Source organism: Oncorhynchus masou, chromosome 6 (genome assembly GCF_036934945.1).
Source record: "Oncorhynchus masou masou isolate Uvic2021 chromosome 6, UVic_Omas_1.1, whole genome shotgun sequence".
Taxonomy (NCBI): domain Eukaryota; kingdom Metazoa; phylum Chordata; class Actinopteri; order Salmoniformes; family Salmonidae; genus Oncorhynchus; species Oncorhynchus masou.
Genome location: NC_088217.1, coordinates 15,980,030 through 16,006,067, shown reverse-complemented (window position 1 = coordinate 16,006,067; position 26,038 = coordinate 15,980,030). Strand labels below are relative to the sequence as shown.

Genomic DNA, 26,038 nt, shown 5'->3' with positions numbered 1-26,038 from the left:
AACAGCAATAAGAATCTCAAGAAATGTTGATTACTGAGAAGATGGTAAGTGTCATGTGTTGGTTTTGCTTTCAACAATAAATTATAGCACAATAGCACTGTTATAGATCTCTCTAAAAGGCACACACATAAATCTTCCATCTCCATCGCTCTCTCGTGCTCGCGCTCTCTCGACCCCTCTCTCTCTGGCTCTTTCTCTCTCTTGCTCTTTTTTTCTCTCTCTCTGGCTCTTTTTCTCTCCCCCCCCGTAAGTCATACCACACTCTCACACAAGCACATTCACACAAATTCCATCTCACAGACACACATTCCATGCTCCTTTGGACTGTGTCCATTGAAGAGTGATCCGGGTGTGGTCAGTTTGTTGTGCGCAGTGTCCGGCTTCGCGGAAAGCGGTGGACTTTGATGTGTTTTGACAGATGGTCACTGCGGGCAAATTTCTTCTCACACACTGGACACTGGTAGGGCTTGATCCCTGAGTGGGACCGCCGGTGCCGCGACAGCTCATCTGACCTCGAGAACCTGGGAGAGACACAGATAGGAGAGAGATGTCAATGATTTTAAAATAGAACAGAATAAAACATTATTGTTTACATATGTAATGTGATATTTTTTTCACAATTATACTTTTTATTTTCTTTGACATAGCAACAGACAAGAGAATTTGCTTTTAGTTTCATTCCATATTATTGTTAAACGTTGACAGTAATTCCGAAATGTTATATAGATATACAGATTTGTCTACAGTCATGATAGTAAAAGTAATTTTACAGCACGAAGTTCACAGGAGGCTGTTGAGGGGAGGACGGCTCATAATAATGAACCCTAAAGCAAGACTAGCAATGCTAAATAATAAGCTTAAAACACACGGGTCGGCTAAGCTTAAGAAATGGCAATACAAAAAAGGTTCATGCTAACTTAAAACACATTACCTTACCAGTGCTATGCAGATCATTGTTAGCTAGTTAGTGCTAGCTTAAAACCCAGGAATAAACCCTGAAGAAATGCTATGAGGAAATTCTAAATAGTTAGCGATAGCGTGAAACAGATGGATAAAGCTTAAGGCATGACAACTATTGGCCTCCCAGCAGTCTCTCACAAGCCTAGCTCTTTCTGTCTCCCAGATGTTACAGCCAGAGCTGACAGGATGACGAATTCATGCAATCTGGAGCCTGTGATTTAGCTGCGGAGTCGGTATAAAACCCACTTTACTATCTGTCACACACACATAAAACATGAGTCCCCAAACCACAAGGAAAGGAGAGAAGAGGTTTAGACTCAGCGAGCCAATCTCAGTCGATAGGCAACTACAGAAGTTATTAATAACAGTCAGCTAATAATCAAATACAGTGCAGACATGTAAAAACCCTGTAACGGGTGTTGAAAAGCGTTTATAAGTAGATTGTAGACAGTTTATACAAGAGTACGAATCTAGGGCAAACATTCAGAGCACATAATGACGCAAGCTCTACTACTCTCTACTGCTACTGCTCTAGTACTGGTGTACGGAGGCCCATGGTAGCGGCTAGAGAGTAGTAAAGTCTGTAGAGTAAGGTAGTTTCTCATCTTGGCCTTATCCTGTTCAACATTCCTCTCACGTGTGGGCACACTACTACTAAGAACCCCTCCCCACGTCCTTGTGATGGAGTGAAATCGATGTCAACTCTAGATGAAATATGGGGAGATTTAATTAGATTTTGGTATTTGTGTGTGAGAGAGAGAGGACACAGAGACTGTGTGCACACAACATTCCCATACCTGTACGTGTGTGTTTGCACGTGTATCTGTTCGTATGTGTGTCCCTCTGTCCAACTGTAAACATATCAGCCTCACATCGATCCTGCTGCCTTTTCAAGCAGTCTGCCAGCCTAGACGTTCCTATCACACAGTCATGCTATTCAGCACATAGCCTTTTGTTCATCTCATTTCCACACCAGTGTCCATCAGACTGATTGTGTGTACAAAACTGAAACATGCCCCTGCTGCCCTACCTTCTCTCTCCCTCTCCTCCTCCATTTACATTTCCCCACTCTCTCTCTTTCTTGCCCTACCTTCTCTCTCCCTAAATCTGGTCTTTGTGTCCAGACAAGACCCATGTTGTAGGGATGAGATGCATTGCCTGGATAACTACTAGTGGGATTTTTGCTGCTCATCTACTGGGACAGACTATTACAAATACATTACAAATAAATTACAAATACAATACAAATACATTACAAATGCAAAATAAATACATTACAAATACAATATAAATACATTACAAGTACAATACAAATACATTATAACACAAAACAAACACAAATACAATACAAATACAAAACAAATACAATACGAATGCATTACAAATACAATACAAATACATTACAAATACACGGCCGCTGGCGGGTTGCCAAGTTGGTGCCAAGGTCATCATAAATAAATTGACTGATGCAGCGGCCTTTTCAGCAATAGACTGTAGATTGCTCACTGTGGAGAAGTGGACTGGAGTCCATGAATGATAGAGCATATCAGGTACGGACGGTAAGCTGATTCTATACAAACTAATATGCTGTATGGAGTGTGTAGACACATACAGCACATACACACATGCACCTATAGTGGATGTGAAACTCGTCTGTAGCATGTTTACTGGAAAACTTCAGTGACATCATACTTTCCCTGAGATCTTAAACTCTCATGGACAAATGTTGGTGGACAGATGAATCTGTCAAGACTCATGTAGAATTATGTGATTATGAGCAGCAGTAGTTCCTGGTGTGGGGTTTTCGTCAATTATTATTTGAACGAATCAGGATTGGGCAAAGGAAGTTCTTAAACTAGTGTGATGATTTTCAAGCCTGTGTGCAGATTATATAGTTTTCCACTAGATTCCACAGCCACAAAGTAAAAAATTGTCTAAATTGTAAAAATTCATGAAAACCAAAAATGTGCTTTTTGGCCATGATAAACACGGGTGATATTAGTTTGGCAGAGAGTTTCCGTTTGCAAGGCAAGACACTTCACTTCCTTCCCTTGCACAAAGGTAATCACACTTGTTAACGGCAATCCCCCCAGAAGTAAAAAAAGAAATTACAATCTTCCGCGAGATAACTTTACTTCTAGGTAAGCGAGATTACTTAGATCTGAAGACAAACGTCACTCACGAAGTGACAGACTAATATTTTGCTCTATTGGCATAAATGGTTGGTTTGAATTGCGTGTGATGTTGTGTAAAACATTACAAATTGTATCCCTGCTCAGGGCACAACAGAATGCACTCTGTTACACACACATACTAACAGACACGTTACCTCGTCCACCTCTTTGTAAGTACAGTCACAATTCACATATCCCTACTTGTACTTTGTCCATGTGTTAGCCACCTATACTCAGTAAGGTCTTTGCAGGCCAGACACACACACACACACACACACACACACACACACACACCCCAACGCTCTTACGCATGCACACTCATCAATGCGAGCTCAAACACACACATACAAACACACACAAGCACACACATGACCAGCCTGATCACTACAAATAGACTTCAATATCGGACATTTGAAAAGGTCCTGAAAAAAATCACTATATACATTCCTCAGCGCTCACAAAAAAAGAACATCAATTGCCCAACACTGGGTGCGAACTCATGATGTTCAGTGCCAAAGTGTGCTGCTCAGACCAATGCATCACTGTAGTTTACAATGCTCTCGCAAGCCTTGAGGATACTTGATAATACTTGATGGTAATAGCATGTCGTTTTTTAATTATTTTGTTTTAAGTCTTCCCAAACCATAGCCCTAACCTTAACCACTCGGAATCAAAGGATAAACATTTGACTTGTTTCTGTTTTTATCAGGTAAACACACAGAACTAACCCCAAAATAGACTCCATTTTGAGGGATACAATGAGATGTTGTTGATGAAGACATCCATAGACACTCTTTCTGACACACACACTCTGCAGCAGCCACTGCACAGCTGTGGACTCACAACAGGAGGTGCTCATGTGGCCTCGACCCCAATGCTTCCATTAGTTTTAGTTTCCATCAGGGGAAATATGACACCAACACCATTCTCACATATCCCAGATATCTCATGCCTGACAATAGTGTGAATCTGAGGGAACACATTTATATCTTTTGACAAACCTCCAATTAAAACTTTGATTGCAGTCTGACAGCCATCACCTTCTATTTTCTGACTATACTGTAGTTGTTTTTGCAAGTCTTGCCCATTGTGCTGTTAGCCAAGAATATTTGTACCATGTTTTGTGCTGCTGCCATGTTGTGTTGCTACCGTGTTGTTGTCATGGGTTGCTACCATGCTGTGTTGTCATGTGTTGCTGCCATGCTGTGTTGTCATGTGTTGCTGCCATGCTGTGCTGTTGTCTTAGGTCTCTCTTTATGTAGTGTTGTATCTCTTGTCATGATGTGTGTTTTGTCCTATATCTATATTTTTGTATCCCAGCCCCCATCGGAGAGGCCTTTTGCCTTTTGGTGGGCCATCATTGTAAATAATAATTTGTTCTTAACTGACTGCCTAAATAAAGGTTAAATAAATCAAATAAATAAAAGTCAAATACGTTCCATTTCTTAGAGACATCGTCTTGATTATAAGTACTTACCAGGAAGTCCCCAAAGGGAATATCACTGAGTGGTAGACAAGTGAAAGGATTCACAGAGCTGCTACTGTGGCGACTAAATTGTGACGTTGCAGTGAAGGAATAGCATGTCGAGTGATCGCCAATTAGCCAAAATGAAACAAGCAACTCAAATCCATGTTAACCAGAAGGAATGCTGCACCTACTCTGAAAGCTTGATGTTGTGAGAGAGGAAGTCTTTAAGGCTGAATCTCAAATGGCACCCTATTCCCTGGTCAAAAATAGTGTACTATGTAAGGAATAGGGTGCCATCTGGGACACACATTAAACAATATTATCTGGAGCCTCTGGATCCTGTGAAGTCCCACTTTAAGCCACTCACTGGCGCTAATTGTTGACCTCATCGGACTGGTCAATTTGGGTGCCAGTCACAGTCTGTGGTACAAAAGCTGCCTTCAATTGAGAAACATGACACCCAGCTTGTACTGTAAAGAAAACTTCCCTGCTAACAACAAAGAGTTGTTAGGACGTCCCCGGGACATCACAAAATGGTTGCCTAATGTCATCAGGATGTTGTGTCATGATCACTTTGAGGTTTTGTCTAGTTCCCGGTTTGTCCTGGGGACATTTTTAGGATGTTCTTGGGACGTTGTGTCATGGTCCCCTGGAGGTTTTTCTATAGTTCCCAGTTTACTGGGGCGTCAGGTAGCTTCGTGGTCAGAGCGTTGGACTTGTAACCGAAAGGTTGCAAGATCGGAATCCCCGAGCTGACAAGGTAAGAATCTGTCGTTCTGCCCCTGAACAGGCAGTTAACCCACTGTTCCTAGGCCGTCATTGAAAATAAGAATTTGTTCTTAACTGACTTGTCTAGTTAAATAAAGGTAAAACAAAATACTGATGGTCTCAAATAAATGTTCTCCCCCCCCAAAAATGAATTAAACGTTCTACCATGGTCCATCAAGGCCCTGACTGGTAAACCACTGATCCATTCACAGCTCTTTGTCTTTTGGCAATGCTAGGGACACCCACACACACACTGTGCTTTTAACAACTTACATATATTACACTGTGTATGTTTATTCATACAGTAATTATTATTTAACATGTCCTCACCTGGGATTTGCACTCACAATCTCTTAGTTCACAGTGTTCCGATGTCCCTGCTTTGCCACCATGTCTATATCAATGACTGATTTCACCTCTAGTCCTATTACTACCCTTCGCAAATCTCAGCTCTATTAAAAATACACCCACGAAAAACGATGATATCTATCATAGTGATTCAGCAGTAACATTAAAACAGAACAATATGCCCCACCAACATCAGACAACTATATTAACAATCCAAACTCAAATTTCTGAAATAAGTAAATCAATGAGAGAATAGTCAGATTAACTGATAATTACAATAGCAGTGGAGATCGCACTCCTTTGCTAGGAGCAGAGATGTATTATAGGTAATGAATGTGTCGGGGAAATTGTACAGCTTTTGTGGCGCAGCATAAGAGCAGTATACCTCAAATCCAAAGGATGTGAGATCAAATCCCAGATCATTGCAGCTATCGTAATTCATTATGAAGAATCATCAAGTTATGTGCTCAGTGGTGTATGTTTTCTATTGGTATATGTCTACTAACTTGAATGTCTAAAGGCCTTTAGGCATAGCAAATCCATAAAATGATGATGATCATCATCGTAGTCAACAAGCACACACTCACCTCCATCCACAGCCTGGCCAGGTGCAGGCGAAGGGCTTCTCCCCTGTGTGTCTCCGGAGGTGGGCTTTCAGGTGGCTGCTCTTGGTGTACATCTTGGTACAGCTGGGGAAAGTGCATTTGTGCATTTTGATGAGGTCCGCCACAGGGTTCTTCTGAAACTGCTGACCCCCCACATGGAGCCCTTGGCCCTGGACCCCAACCAGCACCTCCCCGAGGCCCAGGGGCTTGGCTGCAATGGGCACTGGAGCGATGCGCACAAACTTGGAGGAGACATTAAGGCTGGTGGAGGGCAGCAGCTGGGGAACCAGGGCGAAGGTCTGCCCCTGGATGTTGACCAGCAGCTGGGCAATTTTGATGTCTGATGCCGGCTGAGGGGGAGGTTGGACGACTTGGGGAGGATGATGAGGAGCCGTGGAACTGGGTTCCTTTTTGATCTGCATGGGCTGGATCTGCAGGATGACCGGCATCCCACTGCTGCCACGGTTTGCAAAGCTCTCTGTTGTCCCAAGCCTGCTGGATAATGAATCACTCTTGGACCTGTCTTCGTGCAGACCTTCTATGGACTCCTGTGCCGGCGAGGCCGGTGTGATTTTGGTCTCGGTGGTGGTGGCGGCATTCTCGGTAAACACAGTTTGGTCTGAATGCTTGGCCTCGGGCTCCAGCCTTGGCCCTGGGGATGAGGACTCCCTGTACACCTCCAGTCCCACCCCCAGCCCCATGATCTCCTCCAGACCCAGCCCCTGCGCCCCCTCCCGGGCCTCCTGCTTCATGGACGACACCACCTCCATGTTCTCCTCCAGGAACTCCTCTATCTCCTCCAATGTGGGCTGGAAGGACGGCTGCTCCATGTCCACCAAGGACCAGACAGAGAAGTCCACACTCTCCTCCTTCAAGGCCTCTGGATGGGGGTGGGATGGCTCATCCCTCTGTGAGTCCCACAGAGAGGTGGGCAGTGACATGGGGATGGCCGCCGCAGTCCCTGCTCCGCCTAGGGAGGTCTGGGACAGCAGGAAGTCCAGGATGCTGTCTGAACTCTCGGCGCTGGAGCTGCTGCCATAGCTGGAGCTGAGCACTTGGGAGTCGGGGCTAGAACAGGAGCGAGGGCTTGACGACTCGCTCAGGTCATCCTCGGAGAAGGGCGAGGGCATCACCTGGTAGGTCCCTGCATCCGTCACCATATCCGACAGGTGATACACCGAAGGGGCGCTATCGTAAGTAAAGAAAGTCTCCTTGCCGCTCACTAGGAAGTTATCCACCATTCCTGGCTATGGGCCAAGAGAATGTAACTCCACTTTGTGTTGAAAATTGTCTTACTGATATAACAGTTTGTTAGGGTTATTCCTCTTGTTGTCGGGAAACTGTCAACAAATAAACCCCAGAAGGGGTCACCACAGCAAGGTCACGCTTCGCAGAAAAAAAAATAGAGAAACACCTGTTGTTCTCTCTCAGGATAAAAAAGAAGAATGCTTCGGTAGGAAAATACTTTAATTCCAAGGTTTCCAGCCAGGATATATCTAGACAAACACCCATTAGGAGAGAAGAAGAGAGAGAAGATTACTAAACTGAGTTTTGAGATTAATACATTTTATACATAGTAATGCATGTCACTGTAAGAACACACAGACAAGAGTCTACAGGCAAAAGAACAGAGGCAAGACCTACTGTAAAGACAAGTCATGAATCACCAATGCACCATTTGTGAAACAAATGATATTCCGCCTCTCTGTTCCTGGCTTGCATGTTCAAAATATGGAATGCTGTGCCTGTTTCCATTTCAAGTTCACACGCGGTTGGCGTGAGAGCTGAAGTGGTTACCAGAGAGCATAGGCGGCTATCGCATTCCTTTAGTTGTATTTCTGATTCAAAACAATTCAAAATAACTTGATGAATGCACTCTGTTACACACACACACACAACAGCACAATGGGCAAGACTTGAAAAAACAACTACAGCAGAGTCAGAAAATAGAAGGTGAATGCTGTCAGGTCAAAATATTTAAATGTGTTCCCTCAGATTCACATTTTTGTCAGGCATGAGATATCTGGGATATGTGAGAATGGCGAAGGAGTCCTATTTCCCCTGATGGAAACTAAAACTAATGGAAGCATTTGGGTCGAGGCCACATGAGCACCTCCTGTTGTGAGTCCACAGCTGTGCAGTGGCTGAGTGTGTGTGTCAGAAAGAGTGTCTATGGATGCAATGGAAATTATTCCTGCCAAAGCACACCTTCGCCTCACACATTTAGGCTACAATTAAATAAGTGTGTGTGCATTTTTTAATCAAATGAACTTATTTAATATTCTGTCATTTGAACAAATGTTTTACTATAGGGAATCGTTTTCATATTTTTTATTTTACAAAACGTTGCCGTGTTTTTCATATCTAATTTGCAAAATCCATGCAGCGTTGATCCCCCCCCCCACACACACACACTAAACTGGCAAAGCTGAGATGGTCATCAATGTCTGACCGTCTGTCCCCTTCTCTGGGCCTCTTGGCTCAGTGACCGACAATAAACCTCCAAAGGAACCGTCAACATTATTAAAATAACACCGCGTGAGGCAGCCGTGAGCACTGCGCTCCTAATGGTGCACAAATCACCTGTCATGCTGTTTATAACACTCAAACCGCAATAAATCAACACCAATCGCGTGTAGTGGAATGACTCGCGATTATCGCGTCATTATTATTATTTAATTACATGTTTTATTTTTACTCGTTGGGAAACAACAATTTCACGGTATACAACTGTTCTATTCGGCATGTGACAAATCAAATTACATTTGATTAGATTTGTTTCTGCTTGACCACGTATCTTGTTCACGACAAATAAAATGCGTTTTCATTAGATTTGTTTCTGCTTGACCGTTTATCTTGTTCATAGATAATAATCAAATCTGGTTTTATTTGTCACATGCACCGAATAAAAAACAGTAAATCAGGGCTTTTTTGATCTCTATTAGTCAAGCCACGTGTGCATCAAAACATTATTCAGCCATTACATGCTATTACATAACAAACACTGAATAATTACAACATAATCATATTTTAAAACAAGAATTAACACAAATGAGCGTATATAGGCGATCAAATGTAAATCAAATGCAAAGCAATTTAAACACCGTAGGCTAGGCTTACATCTCTACCGATTACTGGCGAAAAAATATAATTTTTAAACTTCTCCTTGTCTCATTTTATCATAACCGTCAACATATTGATTCTAGTTTTGAAGCAAGCGATCACATCTTCTGCCCATCCCGTAGCATAGGATGCGCAATTAAGTGCAGCTTCACCGAGACAACGTAAACATGTTTTCGTCCAGCGGTGCGTGCTGCAGAATGGTCATAGGTTGGAGGAACACACGCCCACGATCTCTTGCAGAACCCATTCATTCTCAAGGAAAAGATGCGGTAAAACTCCATCTTACCTTTTTCAATAAAGCATTTACAAATCCCTTATTTTATCCCAAAACTTTGTCTTTCCTTTGCATTTGATGGGGAATCTCTATCTCGAATGCATGGTTTGTCCTTGAGACTTGCCTACCAGAACCGTTCAGACTGATTAGCAGCGAGGCAGAGTCGTTGTACTATATTACCGTCACATGACTGCTGGTGTACGTGTGTGTGTTATATGAGTCAACATAAGAGGTTGGATCTGAAGGCTCGACCCAGCTCTGTGCAGCAATTGGCCAACGAAGCGCGAAGGCTGGTCTCTGGATATGTCAATCTGGTTGCGTACGCCTACATGTGGGATGTTTAGTGACAGAAGACAGGTCCATTTCCAAGTGTTTCTCCTTTCCTTATTTGCCCATCGCACGAGGAGACGCGGGAAGTTGACCGATTGTAGTCTATGTTCAGGAGGTTCATATGACCCCAATAGAAAGCAACATAACAATTGATCATGGATGGAAAATTGACATGGTTGTGAAAATAATCAATTTAATCAATTTAATTTGATTTAATCTTTGCTTAACTAGGCAAGTCAGTTAAGAACACATTTTTATTTACAATGATGGCCTACCAAAAGGCAAAAGGCCTCCTGCGGACTGGGGTCTGGGATGAAAATAAATTAATAAATACAATAGAAATATAGGATAAAACACACATCACATCAAGGGAGACAACACAACACTACACAAAGAGAGACATAAGACAACATAGCAAGGCAGCAACACATGAAAACACAACATGGTAGCAACACAACATGACAACAACACGGTAGCAACACAACATGGCAGCAGCACCAAACATGGTACAAACATCCAGTTTGAGTGTTTGTTGCAGCTTGTTCCAGTCGCTAGCTGCAGCGAACTGAAAAGAGGAGCGACCCAGGGATGTGTGCGCTTTGGGGACCTTTAATATGACTGGCAGAATGCATCGAGTTCATTTGAGTTCGGAACTAGAAGCACAAGCATTTCACTACACTCGCATTAACATCTGCTAACCATGTGTATGTGATAAATAAAATTTGATTTGAATTGATTTGATTTGATTTTATAACATTTCAATTCAATTATTTTGCTTTCCTCTAAAGGAGCTCACCACACAGTGTTCTCATTAAGTAGGCTATCAAACTGCTGGAATAACGGCATATGTTGTATAATGTTATTACAATGTAATGTTATTACATTGTTACAATCATCCTCTCTGTCCATGCAATATTGATACACCAGAACATTGAATGTGAAGTACTGTAATAGGCATTTCTAACACAGTGGACTAGTACTGTGTGGTATTACTTATTGTGAATGAACTTGACAAATGTCATACACAACAGTATCAAGATGCCCTGTTCTACTAGAGCCGATTCAGACCGAGGAAATGTACACGTTCCTATGCACGTCTTTCCTACGCATTTCTCAGTAGTTGGTATTCAGACACCATATGCAGGTGCATAACAGGTTCCCTGGCACGTGCTGAATACATTTAATTCAACCTCTGAAAAACCTCTCACTTGCTGGCCAACACATTTTCTCATGTAGTTTTCATTCAATAGTGTTTTCAGTACATTTAGGTAAAGCCATCCCTTAAAAGGTGCAATTCAGTCCATTTTTGGACTTATAAATCCACAGATTGTTGAAGAACATAACTTATAAATGACTCATGACCTTAGTTCAACTGCCGTACCCTATCAGAACCAAAAATATAAGCTTGTTATACTCCAATGTTTGAAAACTAGGTAAACAAACACAAGATAGCCTCACAGCATGCGTCCATAGCTCTGTCTATGAATTTGAGAGTGGTCACATTTCTCCAGCTGCATCCTTCAGCTTTTTACCAAAACAGGGGTGGGGAGGACACTTTGTTATTGTTTCAACTGCTGATTGACACTTTAAATTGGGTGTACCTTGAATTTTGATTTTCTGGACAGACTCACTAGAGTTTATGGAGAGAAGGGTTCAGAATTTTAGGGATCGATGAACAAAAGTCATATAAATGTTTTAATTGTATGTTTTTATTTAACCTTTATTTAACTAGGCAAGTTAAATATATTTATTTGTTTATTTTATTTTACCTTTATTTAACTTGGCAAGTCAGTTAAGAACAAATTCTTATTTTCAATGACTGCATAGGAACAGTGGGTTAACTGCCTGTTCAGGGGCAGAAGGACAGATTTGTACCTTCTCAGCTCGGGGGTTTGAACTTGCAACCTTCCGGTTACTAGTCCAACGCTCTAAGTACCAGGCTACCCTGCCGCCCCATATAAAATATATAAATGCATAAAAAATACAGTGTATTGATTCAATACATGCATATTTGTCTCTGTTTCACCACCAATTGGGAGATTTAAAATGACTCTGATCTTGTAGATTATTTAGAGTAAGGAAAATATTTATTCACCATAAAAAAACAGGTTTGGAGAGCCTTTACACACAAAATATATAAATGCATAAAACATACAGTGGATTGATTAATCCTGAATGTTGCCATATTCAAGTTCAATCGATGAAATATTGGAAAGTGATAAAAGCGTACAATAGGGGTTGATCAGAAGTCCTATTAATCTACCCTAATAATCCTCACTAATCATGGACCTGTGACGACAACAGTCCAGCCATGAACCGTGTGTCAGGTCCAGCCGTGAACCGTGTGTCAGGTCCAGCCGTGAACCGTGTGTCAGTTCCAGCCGTGAACCGTGTGTCAGTTCCAGCCGTGAACCGTGTGTCAGTTCCAGCCGTGAACCGTGTGCCAGTTCCAGCCGTGAACCGTGTGTCAGTTCCAGCCGTGAACCGTGTGTCAGTTCCAGCCGTGAACCGTGTGCCAGTTCCAGCCGTGAACCGTGTGTCAGTTCCAGCCGTGAACCGTGTGCCAGTTCCAGCCGTGAACCGTGTGTCAGTTCCAGCCGTGAACCGTGTGCCAGTTCCAGCCGTGAACCGTGTGCCAGTTCCAGCCGTGAACCGTGTGCCAGTTCCAGCCGTGAACCGTGTGTCAGTTCCAGCCGTGAACCGTGTGTCAGGTCCAGCCGTGAACCGTGTGTCAGTTCCAGCCGTGAACCGTGTGTCAGTTCCAGCCGTGAACCGTGTGTCAGGTCCAGCCGTGAACCGTGTGTCAGGTCCAGCCGTGAACCGTGTGTCAGGTCCAGCCGTGAACCGTGTGTCAGGTCCAGCCGTGAACCGTGTGTCAGTTCCAGCCGTGAACCGTGTGTCAGTTCCAGCCGTGAACCGTGTGTCAGTTCCAGCCGTGAACCGTGTGTCAGTTCCAGCCGTGAACCGTGTGTCAGTTCCAGCCGTGAACCGTGTGTCAGGTCCAGCCGTGAACCGTGTGTCAGTTCCAGCCGTGAACCGTGTGCCAGTTCCAGCCGTGAACCGTGTGTCAGGTCCAGCCGTGAACCGTGTGTCAGGTCCAGCCGTGAACCGTGTGTCAGTTCCAGCCGTGAACCGTGTGTCAGGTCCAGCCGTGAACCGTGTGTCAGTTCCAGCCGTGAACCGTGTGTCAGGTCCAGCCGTGAACCGTGTGTCAGGTCCAGCCGTGAACCGTGTGTCAGTTCCAGCCGTGAACCGTGTGCCAGTTCCAGCCGTGAACCGTGTGCCAGTTCCAGCCGTGAACCGTGTGCCAGTTCCAGCCGTGAACCGTGTGCCAGTTCCAGCCGTGAACCGTGTGCCAGTTCCAGCCGTGAACCGTGTGCCAGTTCCAGCCGTGAACCGTGTGCCAGTTCCAGCCGTGAACCGTGTGTCAGTTCCAGCCGTGAACCGTGTGCCAGTTCCAGCCGTGAACCGTGTGCCAGTTCCAGCCGTGAACCGTGTGTCAGGCTCCAGGTTTAAACTGCTACAGATGTTCTGCGTATCATAATGATTCAAATAGGCTACATGTTATATATTATTGCACGACTTGTAATACATTAGCCTAATATAATCCACAATTGCTAAGCGATCCTCAGGAACAACCACACGAATGTGACAGGGAAAGGAAAGGCAAACGAATGATGTCATGGAACGAGGCACATGTAAGGAAACTCACTCTAAAGTATCAGTGATGTGGGTATAAATGACGGTGGCTACCAATAGTGGCTAATATTTAACACGATACAATTTTGAAATATTAAGTGAAAAGTCTGGGCATATAATTAAAACATTAGAGAAATCATAAATCAGTAGGTTTGGCGCTATACTGTTAATTGCTCATGGCTACAGAAGCCTATAGCTTAGGTTTTCATCCCTGCAAGTTATAAGGCTAGCATTTCATAAACTTCACTGTGGAAAAAGTGATATGTTGATATGCTTCAGTTTGCTGCCATGCTGCCATTTATCTACGGCGATCATACGGTAAAATAGATCTAAAACAATTGTGATTTATATTCACAATCCCGTTATCCAAACAACTTACTCATTTACCTAGCTCCTATAGCTCTTATCAATTAGTTAATGACAGAGCATGGAGAAGGGTGTTATTTATATCGGAAAAAAATAAAGTACATGTTATTCCACTTGGAACCGACCTTATTCATCGTTTCATCAAGTGTAAAGTTGGGAATTAAGTCAACATCAGAATACAGCGTATCTGTAGATGCACCTCTGCCACACCTCCATTCCTTTGACCTCCACCCCGATAGAATAGCTGACTGAAACATGCTTTGCCTCATGCCTAAGTTCAAGGTCAGAATACGGGTAGAGAGAAAAGTGCATAAAAAGGGAATTAAGTTCCATTTAGGGGAGCATTAATCAGATCTGAATCGGCCCCCTAGTGAAGTTACTATAGGTCAATGACCTCAGATATGCTAATGACCACAAATCAACACAACACTCTCCTTTAATAATAAACTTGCTTCAAGTTCAGTTACAAAGAGAGGAACCCATACTCAGGAGGAAGGTAGGCCTACCAGTGCAGCCAGGCGTACTCCAACAGGATGTTTCAAAAGCATCAGAATACTCTTGACCGTGCCTCTGTTTGTTTTGTCAGTGTCTGCAGCATCCTGAGAGAAACACATGACAGGGGAGCAAGTTATTCTGGGACACAGTGAGAGTTTTGTTTACATTTCCACAACGCCTAGAGGAGGAGGAGAGTGAAAATAGATATCTTGGGCGTCCTGAAAATTACACATTTGCTTTCTCTTGCTGTTGATATATTGTTTGTGGTGGATAGAATACAGTGCATCACATGTATTACCTGGATAATTCTCCATTATCTCTCCCTTTAGAGGAAATAACAACTGACATATATTGGAATAAGCAGTTAATGACCACAGTTTATATTTATTCTACATTAATATATTTCTACGGTATATATTTATTCTACATTGATGTATTTCTACAGTATATATTTCTTCTACATAAATATATTTCTATACAGTATATCTTTCTGTACTTTAATCAACCCTCTGAGGCCTATGGACATTACACAGTAACACTCCCTCTCTCACCCTCATCAGCTCCAGTGAAGTACACAGAATGGGACCTGACCGCTGTCACAGACTGTCAGCGGGGGTCTGGCTGGTAGGAATGTATTAGTGTGAATCTAATACTGTGTTGTATGACATGCCAGCCTGTCTGGAAGGCAAACAGCAGGCCCTTGCTGACCTGCTCTGTCCTAATCCACAAATCAAACAGCTAGGAGACCTGTTGAGATTGTCGTCCCGCCCGGGGTCACTCCCTAGATTAGGTCTGGGTCATGTTCATTAGATGCCAAACGTACTGAAACAGGACTGAAACAGGAGTGACTGCCTGGACTTCTCCAATAAACCACAGAGGTAACGCCCCCCTATCCACATCGATGGAACAGTAGTGGAGTGGTGTAAGGGATTTCCTCCTCTTCTTCCGAAGAGGAGAGGCGAAAAGGATCGGAGGACCAATATGCGGCGTGGTAAGTGTCCATGGTTCTTTTAATACGAAATAGTACACATGAACAACTGAATACAAAAACAATAAACGTGGAATGAACAAAACCCAAAACAGTACCGTGTGGTGAAAAACACAGACACGGAAACAAACACCCACAAACACACAGTGAAACCCAGGCTACCTAAGTATGATTCTCAATCAGAGACAACTAATGACACCTGCCTCTGATTGAGAACCATACTAGGCCGAAACATAGAAATACCCAAATCATAGAAAAACAAACATAGACTGCCCACCCCAACTCATGCCCTGACCATACTAAATAATGACAAAACAAAGGAAATAGAGGTCAGAACGTGACAGTAACCCCCCCCCAAAGGTGTGGACTCTGGCCGCAAAACCTTAACCTATAGGGGAGGGTCTGGGTGGGCGTCTGTCCGTGGTGGCGGCTCTGGCGCGGGACGCGGACCCCACTTCACCATCGTCTTAGTCCACCTTATTGTCCGACTCCGTGGCTTCCTAGCCATGGCAACCCTTCTAAATGACCCCACTGGACAGAGGGGTAGCTCGGGACAGAGGGGCAGCTCGGGACAGAGGGGGGAAGCTCTGGCGCCTCTGGGCTTAGGGGCTCTGGCGCCTCAGACTCCGGCAGCGCCGGACAGGTGGGAGACTCCGGCAGCAGCGCCGGGCAGGCGGGAGACTCCGGCAGCAGCGCCGGGCAGGCGGGAGACTCCGGCAGCAGCGCCGGACAGACGGGACCACCTGTAGGGAGGAGACAGAGAGACAGCCTGGTGCGTGGGGCTGCCACAGGAACCACCAGGCTGGGGAGACCTTCAGGAGGCTTGGTGTTAGGAGGAGGCACCTGAAGGACCGGACTGTGGGGGAGCACTGGAGCTCTGGTGCTCAGCCTTGGCACCACTTCCCCAGGCTGGATAACTACTCTAGCCCGGACCCTCCAAAGTGCAGGCATAGGTTGAACCGGGCTGTGGGTGAGCACGGGAGATCTAGTGTCTACTATGTGCACCTCTCCCTTAGGCTCCACTCCCATATTTGCCCGGCATGAGCGGAGCGCCGGCATAGGACGCACTGCACCCTCCCAGCGATCCGGAGACACAGCACGCAGAGCCGGCGCAGGATACCCTGGCCCGAAACGGCGTACCGACGACCAGACACGCTGAGCAGGCACCATACGCGCTGGCTGGACAAACATAGACTGCCCACCCCAACTCACGCCCTGACAATACTAAATAATGACAAAACAAAGGAAATAAAGGTCAGAACGTGACAAGAGGGTAGTAAGTTTTAAGTTACTCGGCGTACACATCACAGACAAACTGAATTGGTCCACCCACACAGACAGCATCGTGAAGAAGGCGTAGCAGCGTCTCTTCAACCTCAGGAGGCTGAAGAAATTCGGCTTGTCACCAAAAGCACTCACAAACTTCTACAGATGCACAATCGAGAGCATCCTGTCGGGCTGTATCACCGCCTGGTACGGCAACTGCTCCGCCCACAACCGTAAGGCTCTCCAGAGGGTAGTGAGGTCTGCACAACGCATCACCGGGGGCAAACTACCTGCCCTCCAGGACACCTACACCACCCAATGTCACAGGAAGGCCATAAAGATCATCAAGGACAACAACCACCCGAGCCACTGCCTGTTCACCTCGCTATCATCCAGAAGGCGCGGTCAGTACAGGTGCATCAAAGCTGGGACCGAGAGACTGAAAAACAGCTTCTATCTCAAGGCCATCAGACTGTTAAACAGCCACCACTAACATTGAGTGGCTGCTGCCAACACACTGACTCAACTCCAGCCACTTTAATAATGGGAATTGATGGGAATTGATGTAAAATATATCACTAGCCACTTTAAACAATGCTACTTAATATAATGTTTACATACCCTACATTATTCATCTCATATGTATACGTATATACTGTACTCTATATCATCTACTGCATCTTTATGTAATACATGTATCACTAGCCACTTTAAACTATGCAACTTTGTTTACATACTCATCTCATAAGTAAATACTGTACTCAATACTATCTACTGCATCTTGCCTATGCCGCTCTGTACCATTACTCATTCATATATCTTTATGTACATATTCTTTATCCCTTTACACTTGTGTGTATAAGGTAGTAGTTTTGGAATTGTTAGTTAGATTACTTGTTGGTTATTACTGCATTGTCGGAACTAGAAGCACAAGCATTTCGCTACACTCGCATTAACATCTGCTAACCATGTGTATGTGACAAATACAATTTGATTTGATTTGATTTGAAGAAATGCAAATTTTCACTTTTCATTGCAAAACTTTAACAAACGTTTCATGCCCTATTGAATATGACCCCGAGGGATGTAAAGGGGAGTCGAGAGCGGCGTAGAGCAATGGATTAGTCGCTTTGCCTTTGGCCTACTTCCTGGACCTCGAGGGATCGGACTGAGCTCATATTTAGAGCCAGAACATGTTTCAAACTGACTGTATCCCTAATGACGGGCCTGACGATTTCCTACAGTTGAACTGTGGCCAAATATGTTGACATACAGTATATGTCATGGTGTGGACAAGGAAATGTCCTAATGACATATATGTGTTAATACACTGCTCAAAAAAATAAAGGGAACACTTAAACAACACAATGTAACTCCATGTCAATCACACTTCTGTGAAATCAAACTGTCTACTTAGGAAGCAACACTGATTGACAATAAATTTCACATGCTGTTGTGCAAATGGAATAGATAACAGGTGGAAATTATAGGCAATTAGCAAAACACCCCCAATAAAGGAGGTGGTGACTACAGACCACTACTCAGTTCCTATGCTCCCTGGCTGATGTTTTGGTCACTTTTGAATGTTTGCGGTGCTTTCACTCTAGTGGTAGCATGAGACGGAGTCTACAACCCACACAAGTGGCTCAGGTAGTGCAGCTCATCCAGGATGGCAGATCAATGCGAGCTGTGGCAAGAAGGTTGGTTGTGTCTGTCAGCGTAGTGTCCAGAGCATGGAGGCGCTACCAGGAGACAGGCCAGTACATCAAGAGACGTGGAGGAGGCCGTAGGAGGGCAACAACCCAGCAACAGGACCGCTACCTTCGCCTTTGTGAAAGGAGGAGCAGGAGGAGCACTGCCAGAGCCCTGCAAAATGACCTCCAGCAGGCCACAAATGTGCATGTGTCTGCTCAAACGGTCAGAAATAGACTCCATGAGGGTGGTATGAGGGCCCGACGTCCACAGGTGGGGGTTGTGCTTACAGCCCAACACCGTGCAGGACGTTTGGCATTTGCCAGAGAACACCAAGATTGGCAAATTTGCCACTGGCGCCCTGTGCCCTGGCCTAGCCCCAAGTCACTGACAGAGACAGTCAGGTCATGGCCCCGAGTCACTGACAGAGACAGTCAGGTCATGGCCCCGAGTCACTGACAGAGACAGTCAGGTCATGGTCCGAGTCACTGACAGAAACAGTCAGGTCATGGCCTAGCCCCAAGTCACTGACAGAGACAGTCAGGTCATGGCCCCGAGTCACTGACAGAGACAGTCAGGTCATGGCCTAGCCCCGAATCACTGACAGAGACAGTCAAGTCATGGCCTAGCCCCGAGTCACTGACAAAGACAGTCAGGTCATGACCTAGCCCCGAGTCATTAACAGAGACAGTCAGATCATGGCCTAGCCCCGAATCACTGACAGAGACAGTCAGGTCATGGCCCCGAGTCACTGACAAAGACAGTCAGGTCATGGCCTATACCCGAGTCACTGACAGAGACAGTCAAGTCATGGCCTAGCCCCGAGTCACTGACAGAGACAGTCAAGTCATGGCCTAGCCCCGAGTCACTGACAAAGACAGTCAGGTCATGACCTAGCCCCGAGTCATTAACAGAGACAGTCAGATCATGGCCTAGCCCAGAGTCACTGACAGAGACAGTCAGGTCATGGCCTAGCCCCGAGTCACTGACAGAGACAGTCAGGTCCTGGCCTAGCCCCGAGTCGCTGACAGAGACAGTCAGGTCATGGCCTAGCCCCGAGTCACTGACAGAGACAGTCAGGTCATGACCTAGCCCAGAGTCACTGACAGAGACAGTCAGGTCATGGCCTAGCCCCGAGTCACTGACAAAGACAGTCAGGTCATGGCCTAGCTCTGAGTCACTGACAGAGGCAATAAGCTTTTTAGGCCTGAACTACAGGAGGTTTACACCAGATTTTTCAGCTATGCCGGGGCCTTTGTACAGATTGACAGATAAGGGGAAAATGTTTGAGTGTATCGCAACACATGAAGTGACCTTTAATGAATTAAAGTCCAAGCTTACCACATCCCCCATAATGGCTTTCCTGGACCCAAATCTAGATTTCATAATGGATACCAGACACATGTGACACAGGCATAGGGGCAGTCCTCTCCCAGAAACACGAGGGTAGAGAGAGAGTAGAAGCATATGCCAGTCTGGCACTGTCAAAACAGGAGAGGAGGTATTTAACCAAGAAGGAGCTTCTTGCTGTGGTAGTGTTTCTTAAACAATTCGGACACTTTTGCTGGGGAGGAAATTTCTCTGAGATCTGATCACAGCTCACTAAGGTGACTGAGTAACTTCAAACAATCTGAGGGCCAGTTGGCTCGATGTTTAGAGAACCTGGATCAGTTCGACTATGATATTGTCCACAGGCCAGGTACACTGCACAGTAATGCAGATGGTGTGTCACACCGACACACACAGACAGAGAGTGTCGACACAGCCGCCTCACACGAGGTCACTGTCAGCCATCGTAAACAAGCCTCAGGATGTCACTATTGAGCCTATAGTTGGAACTCAAACAAGCCAGGCAGAACCTAAAAAAATGCAGCTTTTCTTTTGGAAGGAAGGAGGGTGGAGCAGAGCTCCCTGTGGAGTTGCAATCAGAGACAAAGTTCAGGCCTTTCGAACAAGTGTGGGGGGCATTACATGTGAAGAATGGCGTGTTATACCTTGAGAGTCAAAACTATGAGACAGATGACACCATCTGGAGAGGGGTTGTACCAGATGAACTCATACATGAGATACTTACCTTTATCCACAATGATAGAACAGGAGGCCATTTATGAGTTGAAAAACTCACCAGTAAGATTAGAACAAGATTTTATTGGCAAGGCTGGCCGAGAGCCATAATGCAGTGGTGTAAGGGCTGTGTGGCGTGCATACAGGGTCCAGCCCCAAGAGCACCCATGACAAGTTATGTCGCAGGCCAACCTTTTGAAAGGATAGCTTAATGGGTCCATTTACAGAGCTGGGAGAGGTAACAAACACATGATGGTATTTTATTTAACCAGGCAAGTCAGTTAAGAACAAATTCTTATTTACAATGAAGGCCTACCCTGGCCGATACTGGGCCAATTGTGAGCCGCCCTATGGGACTCCCAATCACAGCCGGATGTGCTGCAGCCTGGATTCAAACCAGGTACTGCACTATCTTAGACCACTGCGCCACTCGGGAGCCCGGGTACTATCAGATTACTTTAATAGGTGGTCAGAGGCATATGCCATACCAAATCAGGAAGCAGAAACAGTGGCCAAGAAACTGGTAGAGGAATTTGTGTTGAAGCTAGGCATTTCTCGATCTATCCATAGCAACCAGGGGTGAAATTTTGAATCTACTATTTTTAGAGAGATGCGCAATCTTTTACAAATGAACAAAACACGAACCACGCTGTACAACCCACAATCAGATGGTTTATTGGAAAGAATGAACAGAACTCTGTTCATTAAGCTGTCACTTTTTGTGGATAACAATCATAGAAATTGGGATGAGATACTCCCATCTGTGATGACAGCATACAGGACTAGTGTTCAATCTTCGACGAGGTTCACACCATACAGGGTGCTGTTTGGTACTGAAATTACTTTACCGGTTGATGTGGTTATGGGAACACAACAAAATGATGGGAAACAGTATGTTTCTCATTGTGTGAAAAGGGTGGAAGGGTATTTAAGCACTGTAAGGGAAGCTGTAAAGAGAAATCACCTAAAAGCAACAGGTAAACAAAAGCAATACTTTGATCTAAATGTGTCACCCCAGAGGTATGAGGAAAATGAATATATGTGGCTTAGAGACTACCAGAGGAAAAAGGGGTCGTCACCCAAACTGAGAAAGAAATTCAAGGGTCCTTTCAAAATGTCAAATAAACTGTCAGAGGTGCTGTATGAAGTACTACAATGTAATGGACCTTATCATGCCGTGGTACACTACAACAGGATCAAACCTTACTTTGGGGTTGTTTCAGAGCATGAGGTCACTGGCACGGAACAAGAGACTGAGTTGAGCACTGACTCATTTATGCCTAGTCAGACATACTACCCCTCAAGGAAACAGGGTGCTCCAAGGAAAAAGAAACCAATGTTGCCTAGGTTACCTTTCAAGAGAAGGGTGGGGGACATTGTGAGACTGTGGGCTCCAGGGGATGTTAATGCCTCATTGGAACAGGAACTGAATACTGTCAGGACTAAAAGCTCAGTCAAAGACACAGAGACTCATACCACACAAATGGTCGTGAACACTGAGTTGCCCTGTGCACCTGCAATAGAAAGTGTCTCCTTTGAGACGGGTCGAGCACCTGAGTCAATTACAGGAGAAGATAACATGGGTCAGGGGGGTAGACCCCAAATAACTATTAGGAGGCCTGTTTGGCAAGAGGGTTATGTGTAGAACTCCCGAGTGTCACAGCGGTCTAAGGCACTGCATCTCAGTGCAAGAGGCATCACTACAATCCCCGGTACGAAGCCAGGTTGTATCACGTAGGGCGGCACACAACTGGCCGAGGTTTGGCCGTCATTGTTAACTGACTTGCCTAGTTAAAAAACGTTAAAGTACACGGTCAACGCATCTTGAATGTGTTTGGTTACTGAACACTTCTCAAAGGGTATTTTGTGTGTGTTTATCCAGGTTATTAAACACAGGGTGTGTTCAGTTTAAGAAGGGGGTAATGTAATGTTTTACACATTTGAAATTCTCTCAGCCTTTCACACACTATTATGCAAATGAGTTGCTGTATGTGAGGATGCGGGAAGCATGCTGAGAGATGGGATTTTTGGGAAGGCGTTGGGTGTGGTTGGTCAGTGCTGGGGTGCACTGTCTGTTCATCCAAATAAAAAACTACTTGATTATTCCATGGTAAATCAATGTCCTTACTCTAGTCTAACAAACAACGTGTGCGTTTCGGTGGCCTTACAGGTTTGTTACAATACCAACCACACACGTTTAGTATGTCCATCATCGAGCCATCGAGGACTAAAACAGTCAGACACAGTCCTGCAGCAGACATACTCATAGAAAAAAAGTTCCAACAGGGTTCCTGTTAAAGGGTTCCTAACACCACCTGTTAAAGGGATCCTAACACCACCCGTTAAAGGGTTCCTAACACCACCCGTTAAAGGGTTCCTAACACCACCCGTTAAAGGGTTCCTAACACCACCCGTTAAAGGGTTCCTAACACCACCTGTTAAAGGGTTCCAAAAGGGTTCCTAACACCACCCGTTAAAGGGTTCCAAAAGGGTTCCTAACACCACCCGTTAAAGGGTTCCTGACACCACCTGTTAAAGAGTTCTAAAAGGGTTCCTAACACCACCCGTTAAAGGGTTCCTAACACCCCCTGTTAAAGGGTTCCAAAAGGGTTCCTAACACCACCCGTTAAAGGGTTCCAAAAGGGTTCCTAACACCACCCGTTAATATGTTCCTGACACCACCTGTTAAAGAGTTCTAAAAGGGTTCCTAACACCACCTGTTAAAGGGTTACTAACACCACCTGTTAAAGGGTTCCTAACACGACCCGTTAAAGGGTTCCTAACACCACCCGTTAAAGGGTTCCTAACACCACCCGTTAAAGGGTTCCAAAAGGGTTCCTAACACCACCTGTTAAACCATTCCAAAAGGGTTCCTAACACCACCCGTTAAAGGGTTCCAAAAGGGTTCCTAACACCACCCGTTAAAGGGTTCCTAACACCACTCGTTAAAGGGTTCCTAACACCACTCGTTAAAGAGTTCCTAACACCACTCGTTAAAGAGTTCCTAACACCACCTGTTAAAGGGTTCCAAAAGGGTTCCTAACTCCACCCGTTAAAGGGTTCCTAACACCACCCGTTAAAGGGTTCCTAACACCACTTGTTAAAGGGTTCCTAACACCACCCGTTAAAGGGTTCCTAACACCACCCGTTAAAGGGTTCCTAACACCACCCGTTAAAGGGTTCCAAAAGGGTTCCTAACACCACCCGTTAAAGGGTTCCTAACACCACTCGTTAAAGGGTTCCTAACACCACCCGTTAAAGGGTTCCAAAAGGGTTCCTAACACCACCCGTTAAAGGGTTCCTAACACCACTCGTTAAAGGGTTCCTAACACCACCCGTTAAAGGGTTCCAAAAGGGTTCCTAACACCACCGGTTAAAGGGTTCCTAACACCACCCGTTAAAGGGTTCCAAAAGGGTTCCTAACACCACCCGTTAAAGGGTTCCTAAAGGGTTCCTAACACCACCCATTAAAGGATAAGTTGAGTAATTTACAACGTAATGTTAGACGGTTCCTTGGCTTGAAAGTACTTTATGAGTCAGAAGAAACGGTAAACCATGGTTTGGCTTCATGCAGCCACTACTTCAGCTAACTTTAGCCAATGTAGGTATTCTATCACATACACTACAAGTGAAATGTATCGTCTATACAACAATAGCTGAACAAAAATATAAATGCAACATGTAACAATTTCTACGATTTTACAAAGTTACAGTTTATATAAGGAAATCAGTCAATGGTTATCAATTCATTCGGTCCTAATCTAGGGACTTCACATGACTGGAAATACAAATATGCTTCTGTTGGTCAAAGATACGTTTCTAAAAAAGTAGGGGCGTGGATCAGAAAACTAGTCGGTATCCTGTGTAACCACCATTTGCCTCATGCAACACAACACATCCCCTTTACATAGAGTTGATCAGGCTGTTGATTGTGGCCTGTGGAATGTTGTCCCACTCCTCTTCAATGGCTGTGTGAAGTTGCTGGATATTGGAGGGAATTGGAACACGCTGTTGTACACGACGACCCAGAGCATCCCAAACAGGCTACATTTTGTAAACTTTTTATTTTATTTTTTAAATGTAACCTTTCTTTGTCACTCAATGGGTGACATGTCTGGTGAGTATGCAGGCCATGGAAGAACTGGGACATTTTCAGTTTCCAGGAATTATGTAAAACATGAATTGATGGAGGGGGATGAATGGGCCTTAAGATGCCGTCATCGTATCTCTGTGCATTCAAATTGCCTGAATGCTATCGATAAAATGCAATTGTATATGTTGTCCGTAGCCTATGCCTGCCTATACCACTGCCACCATGGGGCACTCTGTTCACAACGTTGACATCAGCAAACCGCTCTCCCACACGACGCCATACACACTGTCTGCCATCTGCACAGCTATGCATAAAAGGGTGCAAATATAGCATTTTGCAGTCTGGCTCATATTCAAAATGGTCAGCTATGCTTTAATAACCTATCAAATAGTTTTCTGTACCCAAAGTAAACAAATGAGATATCCAGGCCAATTTGATGCTTAACAATCTAACTCCCAAAATCCCTGACAGTCTTTTTGAATGAAGTCCTATTAAAAACGCATTTGAGACTGAGGAGAATGTTGGGAAACAGCGTCATCTAGTGGTAATAAAATAGAACCTGCTGAAGAATGATGTTACCACGGCAACATAACGCAAACTCGGAACAATCGAGTTCCAATTCCAAAGTAGGGCAGAACTCTCTCAAGATGCTAATATGACAAAGTGTCAGCAGAAGTCATTGTCAAGGGTTAAATCAAATTGAAGGTAAGGAGAGGTGTTAAAACAAAACCCTATTTTACTCTGACAATAATTATCTTAAATTGGTTGGGGAAATATTTGGCATGTCACAAGAAGCCAATTTGGCTAAGTTGTTGTTTGATTTTTTGAAACATTGTAACATTCTCTAGATAAAGAAAACAACTAGGCATATTCACCATTAGTAACATTCTATGCTACATTGAACACCCTGGGCCTATATATACATTGTTGGGATATTTATTAGATGAAGTAATAATTGGCATGCAATATATGAGGGGAAAAAACAGTCCCTTTTTTACAAGTATTCGCGCACCTAATTGTGGTAACTTGCATTCACTTTCTACTCTAGGGATGTTGTCACCAGCATCAAGGCACAGTAAGTAGACACGACAGATCTTCATTTGAGACAGTTTGCTACAGCAGGAAAATAATCCTGCAGCAACAGGAAATATGAATTATGTGGATTATAATTAATGACCAGTTTTGTATGGGTTGATATGTTTTTCAAACGAGAAAATCAAGTCTGAAATTTCAAAGTGAAAATTACAAACTTCAGAAGCCTTTTTAAACCTCAAATACACTACATGTTTCACATTTCCTGCATTGCATCATTTCCTGCAAGTTCT

The 26,038-nt window shown here is 44.5% G+C and overlaps 1 protein-coding gene across 1 annotated transcript; it reads right to left on the bottom strand.

Annotated features, from left to right (window-relative positions):
• Positions 1-239: 239 nt before the first annotated feature.
• Positions 240-9,896, bottom strand: LOC135541411 (Krueppel-like factor 15). Its single transcript, XM_064967641.1, has 3 exons — positions 9,733-9,896; positions 6,306-7,819; positions 240-521 (listed from the first exon to the last, which is right to left on the bottom strand). Exons 2-3 carry the CDS (start codon positions 7,562-7,564, stop codon positions 356-358), a joined length of 1,425 nt encoding a protein of 474 aa, XP_064823713.1. The 5' UTR covers positions 7,565-7,819; positions 9,733-9,896; the 3' UTR covers positions 240-355.
• Between the last annotated feature and the right edge of the window lie 16,142 nt (positions 9,897-26,038).